The sequence below is a fragment of the Hordeum vulgare genome, chromosome 2H (assembly GCF_904849725.1).
Source record: "Hordeum vulgare subsp. vulgare chromosome 2H, MorexV3_pseudomolecules_assembly, whole genome shotgun sequence".
Lineage (NCBI taxonomy): Eukaryota > Viridiplantae > Streptophyta > Magnoliopsida > Poales > Poaceae > Hordeum > Hordeum vulgare.
In genome coordinates this window covers 262,202,453-262,222,193 of record NC_058519.1, presented here as the reverse complement: position 1 = coordinate 262,222,193, position 19,741 = coordinate 262,202,453, and the positions used below count along the sequence as shown (strand labels likewise).

The 19,741-nt window shown below is 46.3% G+C and overlaps 1 protein-coding gene across 3 annotated transcripts; it reads left to right on the top strand.

Moving 5' to 3' along the window:
• Positions 1-13,731: 13,731 nt before the first annotated feature.
• On the top strand, positions 13,732-18,511 carry LOC123426038. 3 transcript variants are annotated; one of them, XM_045109818.1, is made up of 8 exons: positions 13,732-14,264; positions 15,092-15,231; positions 15,656-15,755; positions 15,842-15,940; positions 16,034-16,381; positions 16,668-16,760; positions 16,837-17,043; positions 17,984-18,511. In XM_045109818.1, exons 1-8 carry the CDS (start codon positions 13,866-13,868, stop codon positions 18,245-18,247), a joined length of 1,650 nt encoding a protein of 549 aa, XP_044965753.1. In that variant the 5' UTR covers positions 13,732-13,865; the 3' UTR covers positions 18,248-18,511. The 3 variants fall into 3 exon arrangements, with proteins under 3 accessions (XP_044965753.1, XP_044965754.1, XP_044965755.1); XM_045109819.1 differs by lacking the exon at positions 13,732-14,264 and adding an exon at positions 15,330-15,449 and having other exon boundaries at positions 15,166-15,231; positions 15,667-15,755; XM_045109820.1 differs by lacking the exons at positions 13,732-14,264; positions 15,092-15,231 and adding an exon at positions 15,426-15,449.
• Positions 18,512-19,741: the final 1,230 nt, after the last annotated feature.

Here is a 19,741-nt window from a genome sequence, read left to right as displayed (position 1 = left end):
GTTGGATGGCAACCTTTACACGGTTGATTTCTCGAAAGAGAGCACCTTCCATACAACTTGTCTAATGGCCAAGGTGTGACAGCCCAATGTTGACGTCCAGAAGATTCCCCTTTATTTCTGTTTTCGTCGTGTGTCTATTTTATTTTTGTCGCATCTTCATCGCATCATGCGCATCATCTGCATTGCATCGGCATCTCCGTGCCGCCAGTTTTCAAAACTTGCATCCGTTGTTAGTTGCCGGTTCTCGTCGTTGTCCGTTCTAAGCCCGACCGCACTCGCACGCCCCCGCGGCACCGTCGAAACCCTGTTTAAAAAGTGTGCATAAAACTTTCTCTGATTGGGTTGAGATTTGACGTGCGGTGTTATTTTAATATAAGTAGGCCGCCTGTCAAGTTTCGTCACAATCGGAGTCCGTCTGGTACCCGAACGGTCGACCGTAGCGGCACCGTATTCGGTCTACCGTCGGACGTCTGTCGGTGTTTTAAATTTCGTTGACGTGCCGCCCGTTTTCCCTCTCATCCCTACATAGCCCTTCTACACAGGTCAGTAGTGCCACCTAGCCACTTCCTCCGTTTGTGGTCGTCGGATCGCGATCGGACGGATGAGGTCCATCCCACCATAGACCAACCCTATATAAGCTTCACCCCCATGGAGAGACCTCTCTCACTCCACTAGGGTTCCCCCTAGTCATTTTTTTGCACCCACCCCCCTAGAAATCCCCACCTGCTAGCCCACACCCTTTAAATCCCGCAACCCAAGCTCCATAGTCTTTCTCAGCCTTCGGATCGGAGATATGGGGCTCAGGTTCGCCCAAATCCTCACCTACCAAACATGTCCGTGGTCAAATCGGACATGTCCGGGCGACCACAGGAGCCTCTCGTGCAGCCCGCAGCCTCCCGTTCTCCTACACGCCTGCCTCGGCCAACTCCCTCTCCTCCCGCTGGTTCTCGTCGCCTGTAGCCGGCGGATGGTTTCCCCGGCCAGGTCCGGCGCATCCCCGCTACCCGCCGACCTCCTGGCAGCAGGTCGCCGCCCGCCCCGTTCCCCTGCGCCGCCCCGCAGCCAGATCCGGAGCTCGCATCCCGGCAGCCGCCCAGATCCACCTTTCCCGATCAGCTCATGGTCAGATCCCGCGAAGCAGGCCTCAGGACGTCGCCGCGCCGGGTCCCTGGGACGGCTCGAGTGGACGCAGAGGCGAGGCAGCGCTCGTGGCCTCCCGCTGTCCCGCTCGTGGCCTCCCGCTCCCGCTGGTGGCCACCCGCTGTGCCGCTCACGTTAACCAGTGCTTGGTCGCGCGTGGCGCCGGCGCCACCAACCTCCACAGCCCAGGCTCCTCCGCCCCGGCCCAGCGGCGCCCCGTCGGCCCATCTCCCTCGTCCACCCCAAGCCACGTCGCCTCTCCACCATCGGCCCAATCGGCCAAGGTGAGCCTCCCCCCCCCCCCCGCAAGCCTTATTTCCCGCCTAGGCATAGCGTAGTTTCGTGCCACTCGTTGCCAGATTCGGCCCAATGTCAACTTACGCCCGGTAGTTTATTTTTTTTAGGATTTTTCGGAATTTTAATTAATTCCAGAATATAGACGATATTAAATGTCCGTAACTTTTTATCCGTAAGTCGAAACGAGGCGTATTTTATATGATTTTGGGGTAGTTTTGCGAGTAGAATACGATTTCACAACTTGCATGTTTGTTTGACGCCGTTTGGCGTGCCGAATGCATCGTTTGGCGTGTTGTCCCAATAGGTTTAGCCGCGTATTTAATTTTTCGCGCGTGTTCGAATTGCTCGAGTGCCTTAGATAAAATGCCCATGTTTTAGGAACCATTTTTCCATGCATTTTAGAGCGGTCATTTGTATTTCTGTGTGTAGGGATTTGCCTCTAGTTTATTTTACCGTATATAGGTTATTTTCCCGCATTTATGTGTGACTTTATTTTTGTTGCGCAACCCCACATATTTTATATGTTTCCGGGGTAGAAAAATCCATGGGATTTTTCTGTGCAATTAGTTTTAGCTTTTGAGTAAGTTAGTTGGCGCGATATTTTGCCGTGATGCCCTTTTGTTTAATTCGTAGGATTTATTCCGTGCTCCGTTTGATTAAGTTGTCAACTAGAGATTTGATCTTGTATGTTTTGTCTAGCCTCTGGTATTTTTAGTTGCAGTAGAAATGCATGTTTAGGTGTGTTTTGCTTGCTCTCAAGTTGCTAGAAATAGTGCTGTTTTAGAGGAGCTGAAATATTTCTAAGTCAGGAATCTGTTATATTTTGTTGCTGCCTTGTCTTGCTTGTATCTTTTGATCTGTAACTCTTTTGAGGTTGGTCCAATGGAGTTAGTTGTACCCCTTGTGTTTCTATAGCATGCTGTAAATTTTCATGCCATTTGGAGTCCTGTAGCTATAGGTTTTTCTGCTGTCAATCTGGCTTCAGATCAAAAACTGCACTTTCATGAGGTGTAATTTTCACTAAGTCTGAAATAGTGTGTGGGAAGCCATTTTATGTCTTCTTTCCCTAGTGATCCATGATGCCATGCTAGTTGTTGTTAGTTGTTTGTAGTAGTGCTTCTTGCCCTCTTCCGTGCCATGCCTTGCTGGAGCATATCGGAGTTCTGTAGCCGTAGTTGTGGGGCGTAGAAAATGCTATGTGGCTGATTTTGGCAGATTGTAGTGATTTCTTGTTTTGCTCGTAGTTTTTGATCCGTAGCTCCGATTTGATCGTGTCCTATATGGAACTTGCTTAGAATCTCGTGTAGTTTCATTTTCTCTTGCTGGTTGTATGTTTTGAAGTGCTCGTAGGCGTCGTTGCACACATATTGCATTCATCCCATCATATCTTGCGGTGCTTGTATCTTTTGAACCGTAGCTCCGTTGGAGATGTTCTTTATGTGTAGGTTGCTTGAAATGATGCATAGAATCACGTGAACCTATTTGTTTTGTTGTTTAGCAACAAATTAAATGTGTTAGTTCAGATCTGGGCAGAATTGTAAATTAACATGTGAGGTCGTCTCGGAGGTGCTATATGCCATTTCCGACCTCATTTAAAATGTCTAGATAGGTAGTTTAATTTCCACTTCACCCCTCGCATGTTTGACAACATTAATATTGCCGTGTATCTAATCGGGATAGAACTAAATAAGTAAACATGGAGTTCCGTCAATATGCAACTCGTTGCATATTGAACTTCACTTAATGTGTAGTGTTTGATTGTTGTGATTGTCATGCCTTGCATTAGACCGTTCATGCATCATATGTGTTGTGCACCGTGTGGTGAATTCTCTGTGTTGATGCTTGTTTCCTTTTTCCTCCGTCTCGATAGAGTTCCGCAAGCGTGTCGGATGTGAGGACCCGTTCGACTACATCGGTTCATCGGCTTCACAGAGTTCTTCTTCTTCCAAGCGGGATCTCAGGCAAGATGACCATTTCCCCAGATACCATTACTATCATTGCCATGCTAGTTTTATCGCTTCTATCGTTATGTCTTGTTGCCTACCACATGTTAAATATCAGCCTCTCAACAATGCCATGATAACCTTCAACCTGTTCAACCTAGCAAACCATTGATTGGCTATGTTACCGCTTGCTTAACCATGTGTTAGCGTTGCTAGTTGCAGGTGCAGTTGCTTCCATGTGAAAACATGGGTTCCTTGTTATATCACCATATTTAAATGCTATTTAATTTAATGCACCTATATACTTGGTAAAAGGTGGAAGGCTCGGCCTTTCTAGCCTGGTGTTTTGTTCCACCTTTGCCCCCTTAGTTTCGGCTACCGGTGTTATGTTCCATAAACGAGCGCTCCTAACACGATCGGGGTTGTTATGGGGACCCCCTTGATAATTCGTTTTAGATTAAAGCTGCTCTGGCAAGGCCCAACATTGGTACTACATTTGCCTAACCACCTAATAAAATTGCATAGGGACTTTCTGGACCCCGAGGATAATTTAATCAACCCCCGGGCCAGTGCTCCTCATGAGTGTTGGTCCAAAACTAGAGCCGTTTGCGGGGCCAACCCGGGGCAACTCGGGAGATTTCTATCAGGCCACCGTACGCTGTGCTTATCCGTCGTGTCCTGAGAACGAGATACGCGGCTCCTATCGGGATCGTCGACATGCCGAGCGGCCTTGCTGGATTAGTTTTACCTTTCACGAGATATCTTGTGCATCGGAATTCCGGTGATGCTTTGGGTAATCTCAGAGTTGAGGTTTTTTCCACTAGCGAATCCGACGAGATCGGAGCTTCATGGTTGAGGATTTCTATGCGGCTTGTGGTAATTTGTGATGGACTAGTTGGAGCACCCCTGCAGGGTTAAATCTTTCGGAAAGCCGTGCCCGCGGTTATGTGGCAACGTGGAAACTTTGTTTAACACTGGTTCTAGATAACTTGAAGTTAACTTAATTAAAATATGCCAACTGTGTGCGTAACCGTGACTGTCTCTTTCGTGAGTTCCTTCTCCGATCGAGGACACGGTGGGGTTATGTCTGACGTAGGTAGGTGTTCAGGATCGTTCATTTGATCATCAGTGGTTCACGTCCGTGATGCGTAGATCTTCCTCCTCTAATTCTTGTACTCGTAAGTTTAGCCACCAAATATATGCTTAGCCGCTGCTGCAACCTCACCACTTAACCATACCTCACCCATTAAGCTTTGCTAGTCTTGATACCTTTGGAAATGAGATTGCTGAGTCCCCTGTGGCTCACAGATTACTACAACACCAGTTGCAGGTACAGGTAAAGGTTACTTGACGCGAGCGTGTTGATTGTTCATTTGGAGTTGCTTCTTCTTCTTCTTCATCGATCTAGGATGGGTTCCAAGCCGGCAGCCTGGGATAGCAAGGATGGACGTCGTTTCATTTTTCTCGTTTGTTTTTGTCCGTAGTCGGACCCTGCTCTTACTCTTGATGATTATGTAATTTACTGATGTGACTCTGATGTAGCTTGTGGCGAGTGTAAGCCAACTCTTTATATATCTCTTCTTTTCAGTACATGTACTTGTAATGATATCCATTCTTGCGACACGACGAGATGCGCCTCTATCCCTGACGAGGCCCTCGTGCCAAATTGAGGATAGGGTCGCATCTTGGGCGTGACACAAGGCCGACATGGGATGGTTGTGGCATCGCCGGCTCGCCCATGTCGGCATGAGAAATCTTCTAAATCTCTTAAACAGCAATCACATCCTTGGACTAACAAATGTATCTTTTAAGAAAGATCGTGTGTGCAGTGCATGCATAGCTGGGAAACAACATCAATCAAAACATCCACCCAAGAACATTGTATCCACTTCAAGGCCGTTAGAGCTCCTTCATGTGGATCTGTTTGGGCCTCCTTCATGGGCAAGTCTTGGAGGGAAAAAGTATGGCCTAGTCATTGTTGATGATTACTCAAGATACACATGGGTATTCTTTCTCAAGTCCAAGGACGAGACGAAGATCACCTTCATTGATTTTGCCAAACAAGTCCAGCGGAAGTTTGACAAGGACATCAAGGCAATAAGAAGTGATAATGGCTCCGAGTTCAAGAACTACACCCTAGAAGAATTTCTTAGTGATGAGGGAATTGAACATCAGTACTCCGAACCTTACACCCCTCAGCAAAATGGTGTAGCACAGAGGAAGAACCGGACACTTGTGGAAATGGCAAGGTCCATGTTAGATGAATACAAGTCACCACATAGTTTTTGGGCTGAGGCTGTCAACACAGCATGTCATGCATCAAATCGGCTCTTCCTTCGATCAATATTGGAGAAGACTCCATATGAGCTCCTAACTGGGAACAAGCCCAATGTTAAGTACTTTCGTGTGTTTGGATGCAAGTGTTTCATCCTCAACTAAGGGAACGGTTAGGAAAATTTCAATCCAAAACAACTGAAGGGATTTTTGTTGGCTATGGATCAAACTCTCACGCCTACAGAATCTACAACAAATCCACTAGATGTGTTATAGAAACCTGTGACGTGACGTTTGATGAATTTAACCGCTCCCATGGGGAGCAAGTTGATCTAAGTGATGCAGGTGAAGAAGATTACTCGCAAGATATCTTGAACATGGGTGTAGGTGCACTTCTTCCCATGGAACAAAGACCCCATGATGATGATGAAGAAGATGAGAGTATTTCTCATCCTCAAGACAGTTCACTGCCCGTACCTCCACAAGATACTAGCACACATATCATGCCAGTTGTTGAGGATCAAGTGGGAGAACATGTCTCTCACTCTGATCACACTCAAGAACAAGTTGATCTTCAAGAGCTAGACCAAAGTATGGATATGCTTGATGATGAACCTCAACAGGTGCAACGGGAAGAGGAATATCTTCCACCGCACATAAATGATCCATATGTTGAGGACGTTGATGATGGAAACGAAGTCGAACCTCGTGAAACCCTGACCTCCATCATGCCACGTGTGGCCGGTTGTGTTGATATTGATCAAATCCTCACCGGCGTGTCGGAAGGTCGAGTGACTCGTAAACAATTAACAAACTTTTGTGCTCACTTTTCGTTTGTCTCTAGTACCGTGCCACACAGGGTTCAGGATGCATTGTGTGACAATGATTGGCTCCTTGCTATGCAAGAAGAGTTAAACAGTTTTACACGCAACGAAGTATGGTCATTGGTAGAACGACCAACTGAGGAACACAATGTCATTGGAACTAAATGGATCTTCAAGAACAAGGAAGATGAGAATGGGACTGTCCTACGCAACAAGGAAAGGTTAGTAGCACAGGGGTACTCCCAAGTTGAAGGTTTGGACTTTGGTGAGACTTTCGCCCCTGTTGCTCGTCTTGAATCCATTCGCATTCTATTGGCCTATGCTGCTTTCAATGGTTTTACTTTGCATCAAATGGATGTGAAAAGTGCTTTTCTTAACGGTCCTCTACAAGAAGAGGTATATGTATCACAACCACCTGGGTTTGTTGACCCTCACCACAAATACCATGTATACAAACTTCACAAGGCTCTGTATGGCCTCAAACAAGCACCCCGTGCTTGGTACAATCATCTTAAGAAGTTCTTACTCGATGATGGCTTTGTGGTGGGGGTGATCGATCCCACTCTTTTTACTAAGAGGGAAAATGGTGATTTGATCTTATGCCAAATCTATGTAGATGACATCATTTTTGGTTCTCCTAACATCCATTTATGCAAGAAGTTTGCGGCCTCCATGACCAAGACCTTTGAGATGTCACTCAACACGGACTTGAAGTTCTCTCTTGGGTTTCAAATACAACAATTTCAAGAAGGAATTTTCTTGTCTCAAACTAAGTACCTCAAGGACATTCTTGAAAAATTTGATATGACAAATGCTAAACCAATGAAGACACCCATGGCCACAGATGTAAGTCTAAATGAAGACACCAACGGTATTCCTTTTGACCCATCTACTTACCGCTCCATGATTGGTTCGTTACTTTATCTTTGCGCATCTAGACCGGACATCATGTTAAGTGTAGGCATATGTGCTAGATTTCAAGCTTCCCCTAGGGAAAGCCATCATACGGCGGTTAAGCATATTCTTAGATACCTTGTTCACACCCCAAAGTTAGGCTTATGGTACCCTAAGGATGCAAAGTTCGATCTTATTGGGTACTCCGATGCGGATTGGGTCGGTGACAAAGTGGGATGGAAATCCACTTCTGGTGCATGCCAGTTTCTTGGACGCTCCTTGGTAAGTTGGTCCTCGAAAAAGCAGAATTGTGTTTCTCTCTCCACGGCCGAGGCCGAATATATTGCAGCCGCAAGCTGTGCAACCCAACTGCTATGGATGAGGCAAACCCTAAAGGATTATGGTATCACGTATCGACACGTGCCTCTTCTTTGTGATAATGAAAGTGCCATAAAGATCTCCGAGAACCCCATTGATCACCCTCGCACAAAACATATTGATATTAGGTATCATTTCTTGAGAGACCATGTGCAAAAGGGTGACATTGATATTACCCATGTGGGTACCGACATGCAGCTTGCTGACATTTTCACCAAGCCACTTAGCATAGCAAGGTTCTGTCAACTTAGGCGTGAACTTGGTATCTTGGAGCTTGATAACATAACTTGAAATCTTGCACACATACACACACTCACATTATGTTCTTGTCTTGATGTGGGCATGCATTTAGAGGGAGTCACTAGGACTTACGTCATAATTCTGTGTTTTGATCTTACAAAATATGCATAAATCAACTTCTGTCCACAACTAGTATATGTAATTCTTGTAGGCAACTGTGTTCGTGTTCTTTGTGATAAACCATGAAAAATCATCTCATCATCCAAATTCCAGAATCAGCCTCTGCCTACTCCTCTCTCGGTCGTCCGACGTGTCTCGGACGTCCAGCGGCTAAACTCATTCCGAACGTCCGGCCAGTGTCGGTCGTCCGACGGCTAAATCCACTCCGGACGTCCGACGCCTGTTGGACGTCTGACACATCGGGGTCCTATAAATAGAAGGGCGCGGGCTGGGCTTTGCCCTAGCCCCCACGCGCCTCCTTTTCCCCCAGCCGCCGCCGCCGCCAGCACCAGGGGAACTCGCCCGCGCCGCCACCTCCGGGATCTGCCTAATCTCCTCCACGGGATCCGTCTCCTCTTCCTCTCCTCTCTCGATCTGCAGGTATCCCCTTCGCCCCCCTCGCGTTTGGATTCCTTTTCTCCCAAGTTCACGTGTTCGTTCATATGGTTTGCCCGTGACCGTTCCCCATTGGGTTTCCATCCGTGTAGGTTTTTGTGCATCATGCCCAAGATTAAGCACGCCGCCCGGAAGGACACTGCTGGCTCATCCGCTTGTGCCCCTACTGGCACGGGGTTGGACTCGGAAGGGCAACGTCGTCCCTACAAACGGACTTCCCGGCGTCCTCCGCCTCAACAGCTCCCCTCGTCGTCTGATGGCTTTGACTTCGAGGATGAGCTTGCTGCCGAGGACCGTGCTGAACAGCCCGCCGTTCGGAAGTCCATGCCAAAGCTCGGGACTCGCAGGCCCTCCTATATGCCACCACCTCCTCCTGAACAGCCCGAAGGTGAAGCTCGTCGCATCTCACTTGAACCTCCTGCTACTTTAGGTCGTGAAGTCAAGAACTTCACCACGGGTGCTAAGTCTTCCTACCTCACTTTCCGCCGCGACATTGATCAATTCTCTGTCGTACGTGACTCTATGGACTCACATTTCCGCACAAACGTCCAGGCGGACATATTTACTACGGTCATAGTTCCTAAGGGTCTCTCTGTTCATCACTTCATAGATCTTGAGCATATTCGCACGCACCCAGCGAAATACCTGGGTGCCATTGATCTCATTGAGTCATCGGGGCTTGCTGCCCCCTTTGCTTTTCGTCGCGATTTTAACACTGCTGCTATTCACCAGTTTTATGCCACATGTTTCTTTGGTCCAAACAACACTGTTAGCTGGATAACCTCTGACGTTCACTTCACAGCCTCTTATGATACATTTGTTACCGCACTTGGTTTCCCCAACTCCGGTTTCAAAATCCATAAGAATGATCCTAACCATGCACATAAGCCAATTGAGGCGTGTGGGTATCTCCTCAAACCACTCCGTGAACTTGATGCAGACGAACGAATGAAGGATCTTAACCAGGTATCCATCTGGCGTTCTCCCTACTTTATCATCTTTCAGTGTCTTATCCGCACCATCTATCCCAAGATGGGTGATAAGGGATCCTGCAGTGGCTACTGTATTGACATCATGTCACATTTGTACGAGCACCCCAAGAGCAAAATTAATGTGCCTCACTTTCTATGGCATGAGATTCGGCTTGCTAGTTTTCAATACAAGCGAGCCTTCCCTCATGCCCCCTTCATCCAGGCTCTTATTAACCATGTTGCTGACTTCACTGTTGCTGTCACTCACACACATCACAAGTGGGTCATTCCCGCTCACATGGCGGATAACTATGCTCCCAAGAAAACCCCATCATCCACCTCCACTCGCTGCACTGCTACCCGTTCAGCAACCCCTTCATCCAGCTCAGCTCCTCTCGATCGCTTTGCCAAATTCATTGGCAAGGCACATTCTGCTATGATGAAGGCCGTCTCTTTCCAGTGTGGTCAAACTCATGATGTGGTTTCTTGCCTCGTCTCCTCCAAGAATGCCCTCAAGGCTCGTCTGAGAGACTCGGGCTCTTGATGTGAGTGACGATGAGGCCCTTCCTGCTGCTCCTCCTTCTGACTTTGGCTTCCCATCTGGTCCTGAGTGGGCTGATTTTCTTGACGAGGCTGGTGGCAGTGGCTTGCCTGACGATGAGGATGATGATGATGATGATGCTGATGATCTCTGAGCATGGTTGATGCTGTTGGTGCCTCCCTTTTTGGTACTTGGTGCCAAAGGGGGAGTAATGTATCGTAGTTTTTAGTCTTTGGAGATTTAGTCTCAATTTGCATGTTTGTGTAATGTAATGGATAAACCCATGTATGGCTACCTATGAATGTTGTGATTGCTATGGATTGCTATGATATCATCATAGGCTATTATGTTTTGTTCCACTACTTCTATGATGATCTATTATCTTTACATGATGATCCATTATCTTTACTAAGTCACATGATAAGTCACATGATATTTTCGATACACACATTAAAAGGGAGCTCCGATATTTTATCATGCACATACTAAGGGGGAGCTCCATACTAAACCTCTCCAAGGCTATAATGTATGGTAAATCTTTTGAGACCTATGTATATGTTGTCATCAACTACCAAAAAGGGGGAGATTGAAAGTGCATGTCATGCCCCTAATCGACTTTTGGTGTTAATGACAACACATACATAGGAAACTAATCCTATTTGTTGAGTGTATCTCAGGATGGCAAGTACTTTAGTAGATCGAGAATTATGTGCCAAGGTGGTCTGAGAAGATCGGGACTTATATGTCAAGAAGGCTCGGGATTGAGAAAAGATGATGTAGACTATCCTTTAAGTTTACTATTCTTGAGTATAGGGATCCCGCACTATTAAGAGGGGATCACAGGTTTTGCGATGAATTTGTTCATACTACGTCTCTACTTTTCTGCTCATACCACATCTTCACTACTCTGCTCTTATCTCAAAACAGGACTAATGCCTCAGACATCCGGCCTCCTCCGGACGTCCGAGGGTCGGACGACCGACCAGCTTCGGAAATTCGTAGCTCTGCAACAGAAGAACTTGAGCCATATAACTCGGACTTCCGGCTCCCTCCGGACGTCCGAGGGCCGGTCGATCGACCAGCGTCGGAAATCCGGAACCCTGCACCAGAAGAACTTGAGCCATATAACTCGGACTTCCGGCTCCCTCCGGACGTCAGAGGGCCGGACGTCCGTCCCCTTTCGGAAATCCGGAATCTTGCACCAGAGAAGTTTGAGTCGAATAACGCAGACTTCCGGCCTTCTCCGGACGTCCGGTCCCTGTTCAACTCACAGTGATTCCAGACATATCTACAACCCTCGGACGACCGACCCCTGTCGGACGTCCGACTCCTGGTGGACGCCCGAACATCCGTGAACTGCCGGATGTCCGACCCCTGTGTGACTTAAAGTGTCCCCAACGGCTGTTCTACACTCCCCACTATATATACCCCCTCCCACTTCGTGAGAGGGTGTCCAACACAGCTAGAACACATACAAGAACACCTTTCTTCTCACTCACTATTGTCTACACTCAATCTTAGATCCCAAGAGCATTTGTGAGTCCCTTTGAGTGTTGTTCCAATCAAAAGATATATCGTCTCCTTCTCCTCCTCTCCACCAAAGTGATTTGTGATTTGAGCAAGTTTTGAGCAATCCCCGTGATCTTGTTACTCTTGGAGGTTGGAGACTCCTAGGCGGTAGGAGTCTTCGGAGAGGAATCAAACCATTGTGATTTCCTCCGGAAAGTTTGTGAAGGTTTGGAAGCCACCTCAAGGCTTACCACTAGTGGTTGAGAAACGCTTTCGTGGAGTTATCTCAAAGGGAGAATAGGATGAGCCTTCGTGGCGTTGGTGTGCCTTCGTGGTAACATCCGCCCCTCTAACGGTGACGTAGCTTCCCTCCAAGGAAGTGAACATCGGGATACATCCTCGTCACTCTTGGAGTTTCGGTTATTCCTAACCCTAACTCTCTACCTGTGTTAATCCTTATCACGTACTTGTATTTGATTATTGTTTACCGATTGCCTTACTTCACTCTAAATAGCTTACTCCTTGTCATAGCAATTATTAGGCCTACGCTCATATTCCACACCTTTACCTAAAATTGCTAAGTAATTATTAAAATTTGGAATTGTACCTATTCACCCCCCCTCTAGGTCATCTCGATCCTTTTCAGCTATCCGGACAATCGTGAAGTGACTCTACATGGTCAAGCGTAGCTTAGAAAAATCACCCTTTTCTGTAGCAACAGAACGGTTGCTCCCGCAACCGGCGCTTCATCCCCACGGACTAAACCGACGTTTTACTTCAGATCAACATGTCTTTTTCCATTGTATAAATTATGTTTTCGTTGAGAGGAATCAACGAAGATTTTAATTTCAATCTCAAAGAGTTTCGATCTCTTTTGTCCCGAAGGCTTTGTAATAAATTAGCAGACGCCTTAGAGCATCTCTAGTGGATGGTGTATATGGAGGTGGATGGTAAATATACACGATGCAAACTGAAAAATGCTTCCCAGTGGAACGTGTATACGGGCGTGCAAGTTTTACACGTCCATCCACGAGGCTACTCCTCGTGGAAATAAACACGAGCCAGCCACGCTCGTGGAGCTCGCGTTGTCCCAACGTGCGGGGTGCGGGGCGGCGGCGCTGTGCGGGGCTGTGCGGGGCGGCGCTGCGGGCGGCGGCGCGTGCGGGGTGCGGGGCGGCGCTGCGGGCGGCAGGATGCGGGGCGGCGACGGGGCGCGGGGCGGCGCTGCGGGCGGCGGGGCGGCGCGGCGGGGTGCGGGGCGGGGCGGCGCGCGGCGGGGCGGCGCTGCGGGGTGCGCGGCGCTGCGGGCGGCGGGGTGCGCGACGGCGGGGTGTGGGGCGTCGCGTGCCCGCATCGCCAGCGCTCGCACGACGGGAGAGGGAGGGGGATCCTGTGCCCGCATCGCCAGCGCTCGCACGACGGGAGAGGGAGGGGGATCCCGTGCCCGCATCGCCAGCGCTCGAGCTCCTGATGCTCCCTGCTCCTGATGCTCCCTGCTCCACCCGCTCGAGCTCGGCCTGCTGCAGGGCTTCGGCTCCGGGTACTCGCCGGAGACGAGGTTGGGGCCGTCGCTGTGGTGGCCCACCGGTCACCCTAGCGATGGGAATGGAACGAGGGAGGCACCCTCGAGTCCATGGACATCTTGGATGCCACGGGGAAGGCTGCCGGCGACGAGGGAGACGACTGCAATGCGGGTCTGAACCTGTGTGCACTACTGAATCTCTTATCTTGCAGAGGGGGAAAGAATGAGGGAAATATACACGTCATAATTTACACGTTCCACTAAAAAACTAGGACGTGTATAATTTAACAACGTGTATATGGACATGTATATAAAGATATACACGTTCAAATATACATCTGGAGATGCTCTTAGCTGCTTGTGGCGCAAAAGGCTAGTCGATCGGGAGCTCTTTGGCTGGAGGCCATCCCGAACGATGTAAACGTTTGCCGGGCTAGCAGCTAGCTTGGCTGGACCCGTGTGCTGTATGGAATCATCTCTCTCTCTAAAAAAAAGTCTCCATCGCCCATCGGCCGTTGGCGTGACGTCTGGTGCCCACCACCGTCCGTAACCCGCACGACGCACCATGCCGTTTACCCACCCTTTCCTTACGAAACTGCTAGCCATCAATTCTTCAACCCCAGCGAGAGCGAGACACGCTAGCAGCGGAATCAGGCTGACGAGCCCCAGAAGCCAAGCCAAGGAAACGCACCCCCTGGAGCCCGGGTCCACGGCCCCATGCCCTTCCTCTCGACGCCCTCGTTCGACCTCTCCGCCGGCGCGGAACCCACACTCGGCCCGCGCCCTCCTCCTCCTCCTCCGCCCGCCGCCGCGACCGCGCCTCCACCGCAGCCGCCGGTGTCCGAGGCGGCGGCGAGGCGCCTGCGGGAGGCGGAGGAGCGGTTGCGCGAGGCCATCCAGGAGCTCCACCAGCACCACGGGCGGGATGAGGAGGCCACCAAAGGAGGTGGGTGGGGGTGCTGCGTGCACCAGGGGGAGTCGTGCGCGGCGCACGCGGCGGGGAACCTGTGCCAGACCTTCCTGCTCTCCTACGGCGTCCGTGTCGGAATCGGGATCCTCCTCCGTGCCTTCAAGCTCGCGCGCCGCAGATCCTACGGCTCGCTCCTCGATCTGAAGGTCCAAAAAAACCTTACCAACTCTTCTGCCATTTCTTATTCTTCTTCATATCTAATGGAGTATAAATATTGGGATTAGTTGGAATTTGTTGCTAAAATGTATGTGGATATGTTATATCTATGTGCTATCACCATCTCTATGATTATTACTTACTCGATTAGAGCAAGTACAATAAGGTACAGTCAGCAGGCTGTAAGGATTAAAATACTATATTTTTGTTAAGTTGGATGAGAGAGAAGAGGAGAGAGAAGGGAAGCGGGCTCTTCGTGAAGAGCCGCTCCTAGGTGTTTTGTGAGAATGAAACGTGGGCCATATATGATAAAAGTAGTACTCTTTTATAGCTAACTATTGTACAATCTAGCTGTAAAGTGGGCTATAAGACTGCTTATAGCCAGCAGTTGGCTATACTATTAACCATGCTCTTAAGGGGTAGTGAGTTGACTTTGTGTACGCGTAAAATAATCTGTCCAGCTGTTGTGTCCGTAGAGGGGTTAATAAGTACTCACAGTACATACTGCTAGTACTCTGGCTGATTGCTTTAACTGACGTCCTTGCAGAATATTTCGTGCTATGCATTGAATTGGTCTGCTTTGTCTGGTGTTGTCCACACTCACACCCTTCCAAAAAACAGCAATGTTCCATTGTTCTTTCGTAGGCCAGCTATGTTTTAGTTTTGTTGTTCTGACCTTCTCACCGATTCATTAGTTTTCATCTCTGGTTTTTTTTACCTCCCTCTGTTCTGATCAATGAGTGAAACATAGAAATGTAGATTACTAGATTGTACCAAACAATATTTGTTCTCATTCAAATCTTCTATTTATCTACAGCAACTGGTTTCGGAGAAAGATCTAATAGTGAGGGAGGAAGCTTGTCGGGTAGGGTTACTTTTTGGAGGATTCACTGGATCATATCATGCACTGCGATGTTTCCTTAGGAGATTTCGCAAAAAGGAAACACCATTCAATGCGTAAGTAACTGGAGACTTATGTCCCATTGTCCACATTCCTCTTATTTGACTGTTTACGACACATGTGCAAAATAAGTGTACACTAATCACTTAATCAGTGCTTGGACCTGGGAATGTCCCTGAAGAGGATCAAATTAGGATACTTTCTGTTATAAGATTTATCATGCACTGCGATGTTTCCTTAGGAGATTTCGCAAAAAGGAAACACCATTCAATGCGTAAGTAACTGGAGACTTATGTCCCATTGTCCACATTCCTCTTATTTGACTGTTTACGACACATGTGCAAAATAAGTGTACACTAATCACTTAATCAGTGCTTGGACCTGGGAATGTCCCTGAAGAGGATCAACTTAGGATACTTTCTGTTATAAGATTTTTGTCAAATCATATTCATGACTCAACTGAAGGGCATGATGGAGCAGAATATTATCAGGTTCCGTGGCAGGCTTGGCGATACTAGCACTAGATGATTCGAGTAGGAGACGCACCCTTTCTCTATATCTTCTAGCAAGGCTTGCTCAGGTCAGCAACAACTCTTAAGTAATTTTGTACCGAACTTGCGTGTAAAGTATATCATATCCTCATGTTGTACTGCTTGATCCTTTCAGTGTGCATATAACTCCGCAAAGTCTAAAAATAGATTCCACTTCTGGGGTAGCCATTGGAGACATGGAGATGCATTACTTTTCTCTGTCGCATCTGCCCAGGTAACTAAATGAAAATGGCCGACTTTTTTTAATCTAATGAGGATTTTGTTATGGAGGGAAAAGCTTGTGTAATCACTTGATTTATCGTTGCAGATTATGTATGCTTTTGTTATGAGGCCTGAAAGCTTACCAAAATCATACCGAGACTTCATCCAAAAGACAGGACCAGTTGCAGAACCTGTTTACAAGGCTGTCAGAGATAGCTGCAGAGGTGGTCATGTGGATCTCATTGGCCTCTCAGCCTATTTCGCAAACAAGAAGAATTCAAATTTGATAAATTTAACAAAAAGTCCATCAGTTATTCCATGTTCCGTGATTCATGCTGACAGAGCGTCATGCTTGGCTCATAATGTTACTGTCACTTCATCAACATTCAAGAAAACATTCCCTCTGTATTTCTCATTGACATTTGTCCCCTTTGTTGTTCTACGTCTTCAAAAGGTAAATTTGATGCTTCAAAGAAAAACCAATCTTACAACTATCTTCAAATTATATTGTCCACCATATTTGTACCTCTTTAACTTTTTCTAATTGCGAATGTGCTTGGTTCATTCCTTGAGTTGTATTCTACCAGTGAAATAGAATATTGGCCCCCAAGTCCTAAACAGCCAATTAGACCGGCTTAAAAATGTAGCCACTTATTATTTGTTATTGTCGAGTATATCTGTTCATTCATACCCATCTCCAATGTCGATTATCTAATACATAAAATTGCTTGATCAAATAGTTTTTGGAATCCCCAGCTGCAACTTGCTGGCGTGCTCTTGTGGGTGCAGTTCGCTCTACCACTTTTTTGTCAGCGTTTGTCACTCTCTTCCAGGTACTTATCAGTAACTAGCATGTCCCTTTCCACATAATTCTTCATGATTGTAATACATTTGTGGCATCATTGGTAGTCTACCATCTGTTTGCACCGTAAAGTTGCAAGCAAAGACCACAAACTTGTGTATTGGTTTGGTGGTTTAGTGTCTGGTCTTTCGATTCTCCTGGAGAATAAAGCAAGAAGAGCGGAGTTAGCTCTCTATGTACTTCCCCGTGCCGGAGAATCTCTATGGTATATATTGATCAACCGCCACCTTCTCCCAAATATAAAAAATGCGGAGGTAAGCTTCTTTATAGCTAATATTTTTTTTCCTTTGGCCTCAACTCTTCAGGAAAAGCTATTTGAAGTTTGCTTGTACTATGTCCTTTAGTTGGTATTTTATTAATGTGACCTAAGTGAAAGACAATGTCAACTAAAGTTATCCTTTACCCAAGAAGTAGGGACGTTTTATCATGATAGCAGTGTGCCTTTTGCCATGATCAGTTGATCACCGCAAGGGATCCTTTAATCTAGCTAGAGGTCGTGTTGGGAGATATTATAGTGCAGTTCGCTAAGATGCAAATTGTCGTGGAAGATATCCTTTGAAGAATCAGTATTATAACTTTAGCTAGGTTAAATGATAGTGGTGATCGGGGCTTGACTTCTAGATGCTGGATTAGTTCCAACAATAATGGCAACTGCAACAGGGTATCATGCTGGCAGTCTGACATGGTAAGTTTTGCGTAGTGTTTGGAGAAGAAACTAGCTGTTTGTATCTTTGGTTTGTGTCCATATTTTTGGGGTCATTATAATCCAGGTGGTCTTACTGTGGCTATCAGTGTTTGGCTACAAAAAAAAAATCAGCATAAACTGCATGTGGTTGGTAAATCTAGTCAAGGTTGCTAAAGTCTGGCAGCGCAAACTTGAACTCTCAAGCTTTGAAACCAAACAGCCACAGTAACCACACACAGTTGAAAATCCCTTTCATTTAAAAAAAAAACATAAACCCTACCCGCAAAAAAGAAAACGAAAAAAGAATGTAAACCCACAGATAAATGAGAAAAAATCTGCTAGAATTACCCTGGGTTGCAGTGCGTAATCTTTAGTTGATAGTGATTTAGTATCTGCTATCTATACTTGAAATACGAGCACCAACATTTTCCTTTGTATTTTCACTGCATTTCTCACTGTCCCATGCTTAGCAGATTCTTTGGAAGTAGTAACATTGGGAAAATTTTCAGGTGGGTCTTTTCTGCTTGTGCATGGGAGGGATCATGTACTTTCTGGAGTACGAGCCAGACACCATGGCTCCATTCCTTAGGGGCCTGATCCGGCGCTTCCTGGCGAGCAAGATAACCAACCCAAGCCCGGCTCCAAATCGCAATGCCTCCTATTCCTACCTTCATACGCTGAATGTGTTGGAGCAGTCAAAAACGCATCCTACCCCGGAGAATGGCCTGCCTACGTCAGAGACGTACACCCTTGAATCAATTCCTGGACTTTAAGAGTTAAGAGTTACTAGTAAGATATTACACCCGTGGTAGTCTTTAGTCTGCGATTGTAATAAACAAATCATGGGTGCATTTCTGGAGGGGTAGGCGACTAGGTGTTGGCGCCCCTTGCACAAATAAAAGAGGGGGACTTGTATCTGTCGTGAGTGGGGCATTCTTCAGCCATTTTATTCATACCCTTTACATGCTATCCATCTTCAGGAGTTATATATGTACTCTCTCCATTCCTAAATACAAGTCTTTCTAGAGATTTTAAAATATGTCTCTCAGTTGTTTGTTTTCTTTTGTTTCTTTTTCATTTTAAAGTAGGTCCCACTAGTCAAACGGTCCACAGTTATCAGGATAGTTGTTTATGTCCCACATGTCAACTCTCTATTTATGCAATTAGATAATTTCATTCAAAAAGAGCCAATAATGCATAACATTTCATTCAACATGCAAACAAAGTACTCCCTCCGTTCCTAAATATAAGTCTTTTTAGAGATTTCACTAGAGGACTTGGTGAAATCTCTAAAAAGACTTATATTATGGAACGGAGGGAGTACATTACAATCATGCACGGATAAAAATATAACTAAATATACACATAAATAGCTCCAGTGAGCTAAAACAAATTGCTGGGTGTGGCTTTTCTTTAGGATTCTTCTTCCTAGAGCTCCTGTACATCTAACTTTTGAATAATGAAGGCCATCATCTACAAATAATAAAGTAAGAAAAGTTAGGAACATAAAACCATGCATAGAACATTCTCATAACGACGAAAACTGAGATATATTGTGCAAATGATAACTGCCATCATAGTGCAAGTTAACGAAGGAGATGGACATAGTTAACAGTGATTTTCGACTTTTGAAAAAGGCACATGCATCAATTTTTAAACTAGTCTGAAACAAAGAAGACGATGCTAAGGCCGCTGGGGTAGCCGAAGATGGTGAAAGTATAATCTACTTGTTCTTATATAGCTCAATGAGCATGTGATATAAAAAAATGGGCTTTCAAAGGAAATAATAGGCTCCAATCAGCCTTCATACAACAAGTAATAAAATTGTTAGGAGAGAATATACAGTTACCAATAGCATGCATAAAACCACTCTGATGACTTAATATTTACTAGAAACATATTACACCCGTGGTAGTCTTTAGTCTGCGATTGTAATAAACAAATCATGGATGCGTTTCTGGAGGGGTAGGCGACTAGGTATTGGTGCCCCTTGCACAAATAAAAGCGGGGGACTTGTATCTGTCGTGAGTGGGGCATTCTTCAACCATTTTATTCATACCCTTTACATGCTATCCATCTTCAGGAGTTATATATGTACTCTCTCCGTTCCAAAATACAAGTCTTTTTAGAGATTTTAAAATATGTCTCTCAGTTGTTTGTTTTCTTTGTTTCTTTTTCATTTTAAAGTAGTCTCTCAGTTGTTTGTTTTCTTTTGTTTTTTTTTCATTTTAAAGTAGGTCCCACTAGTCAAACGGTCCACAGTTATC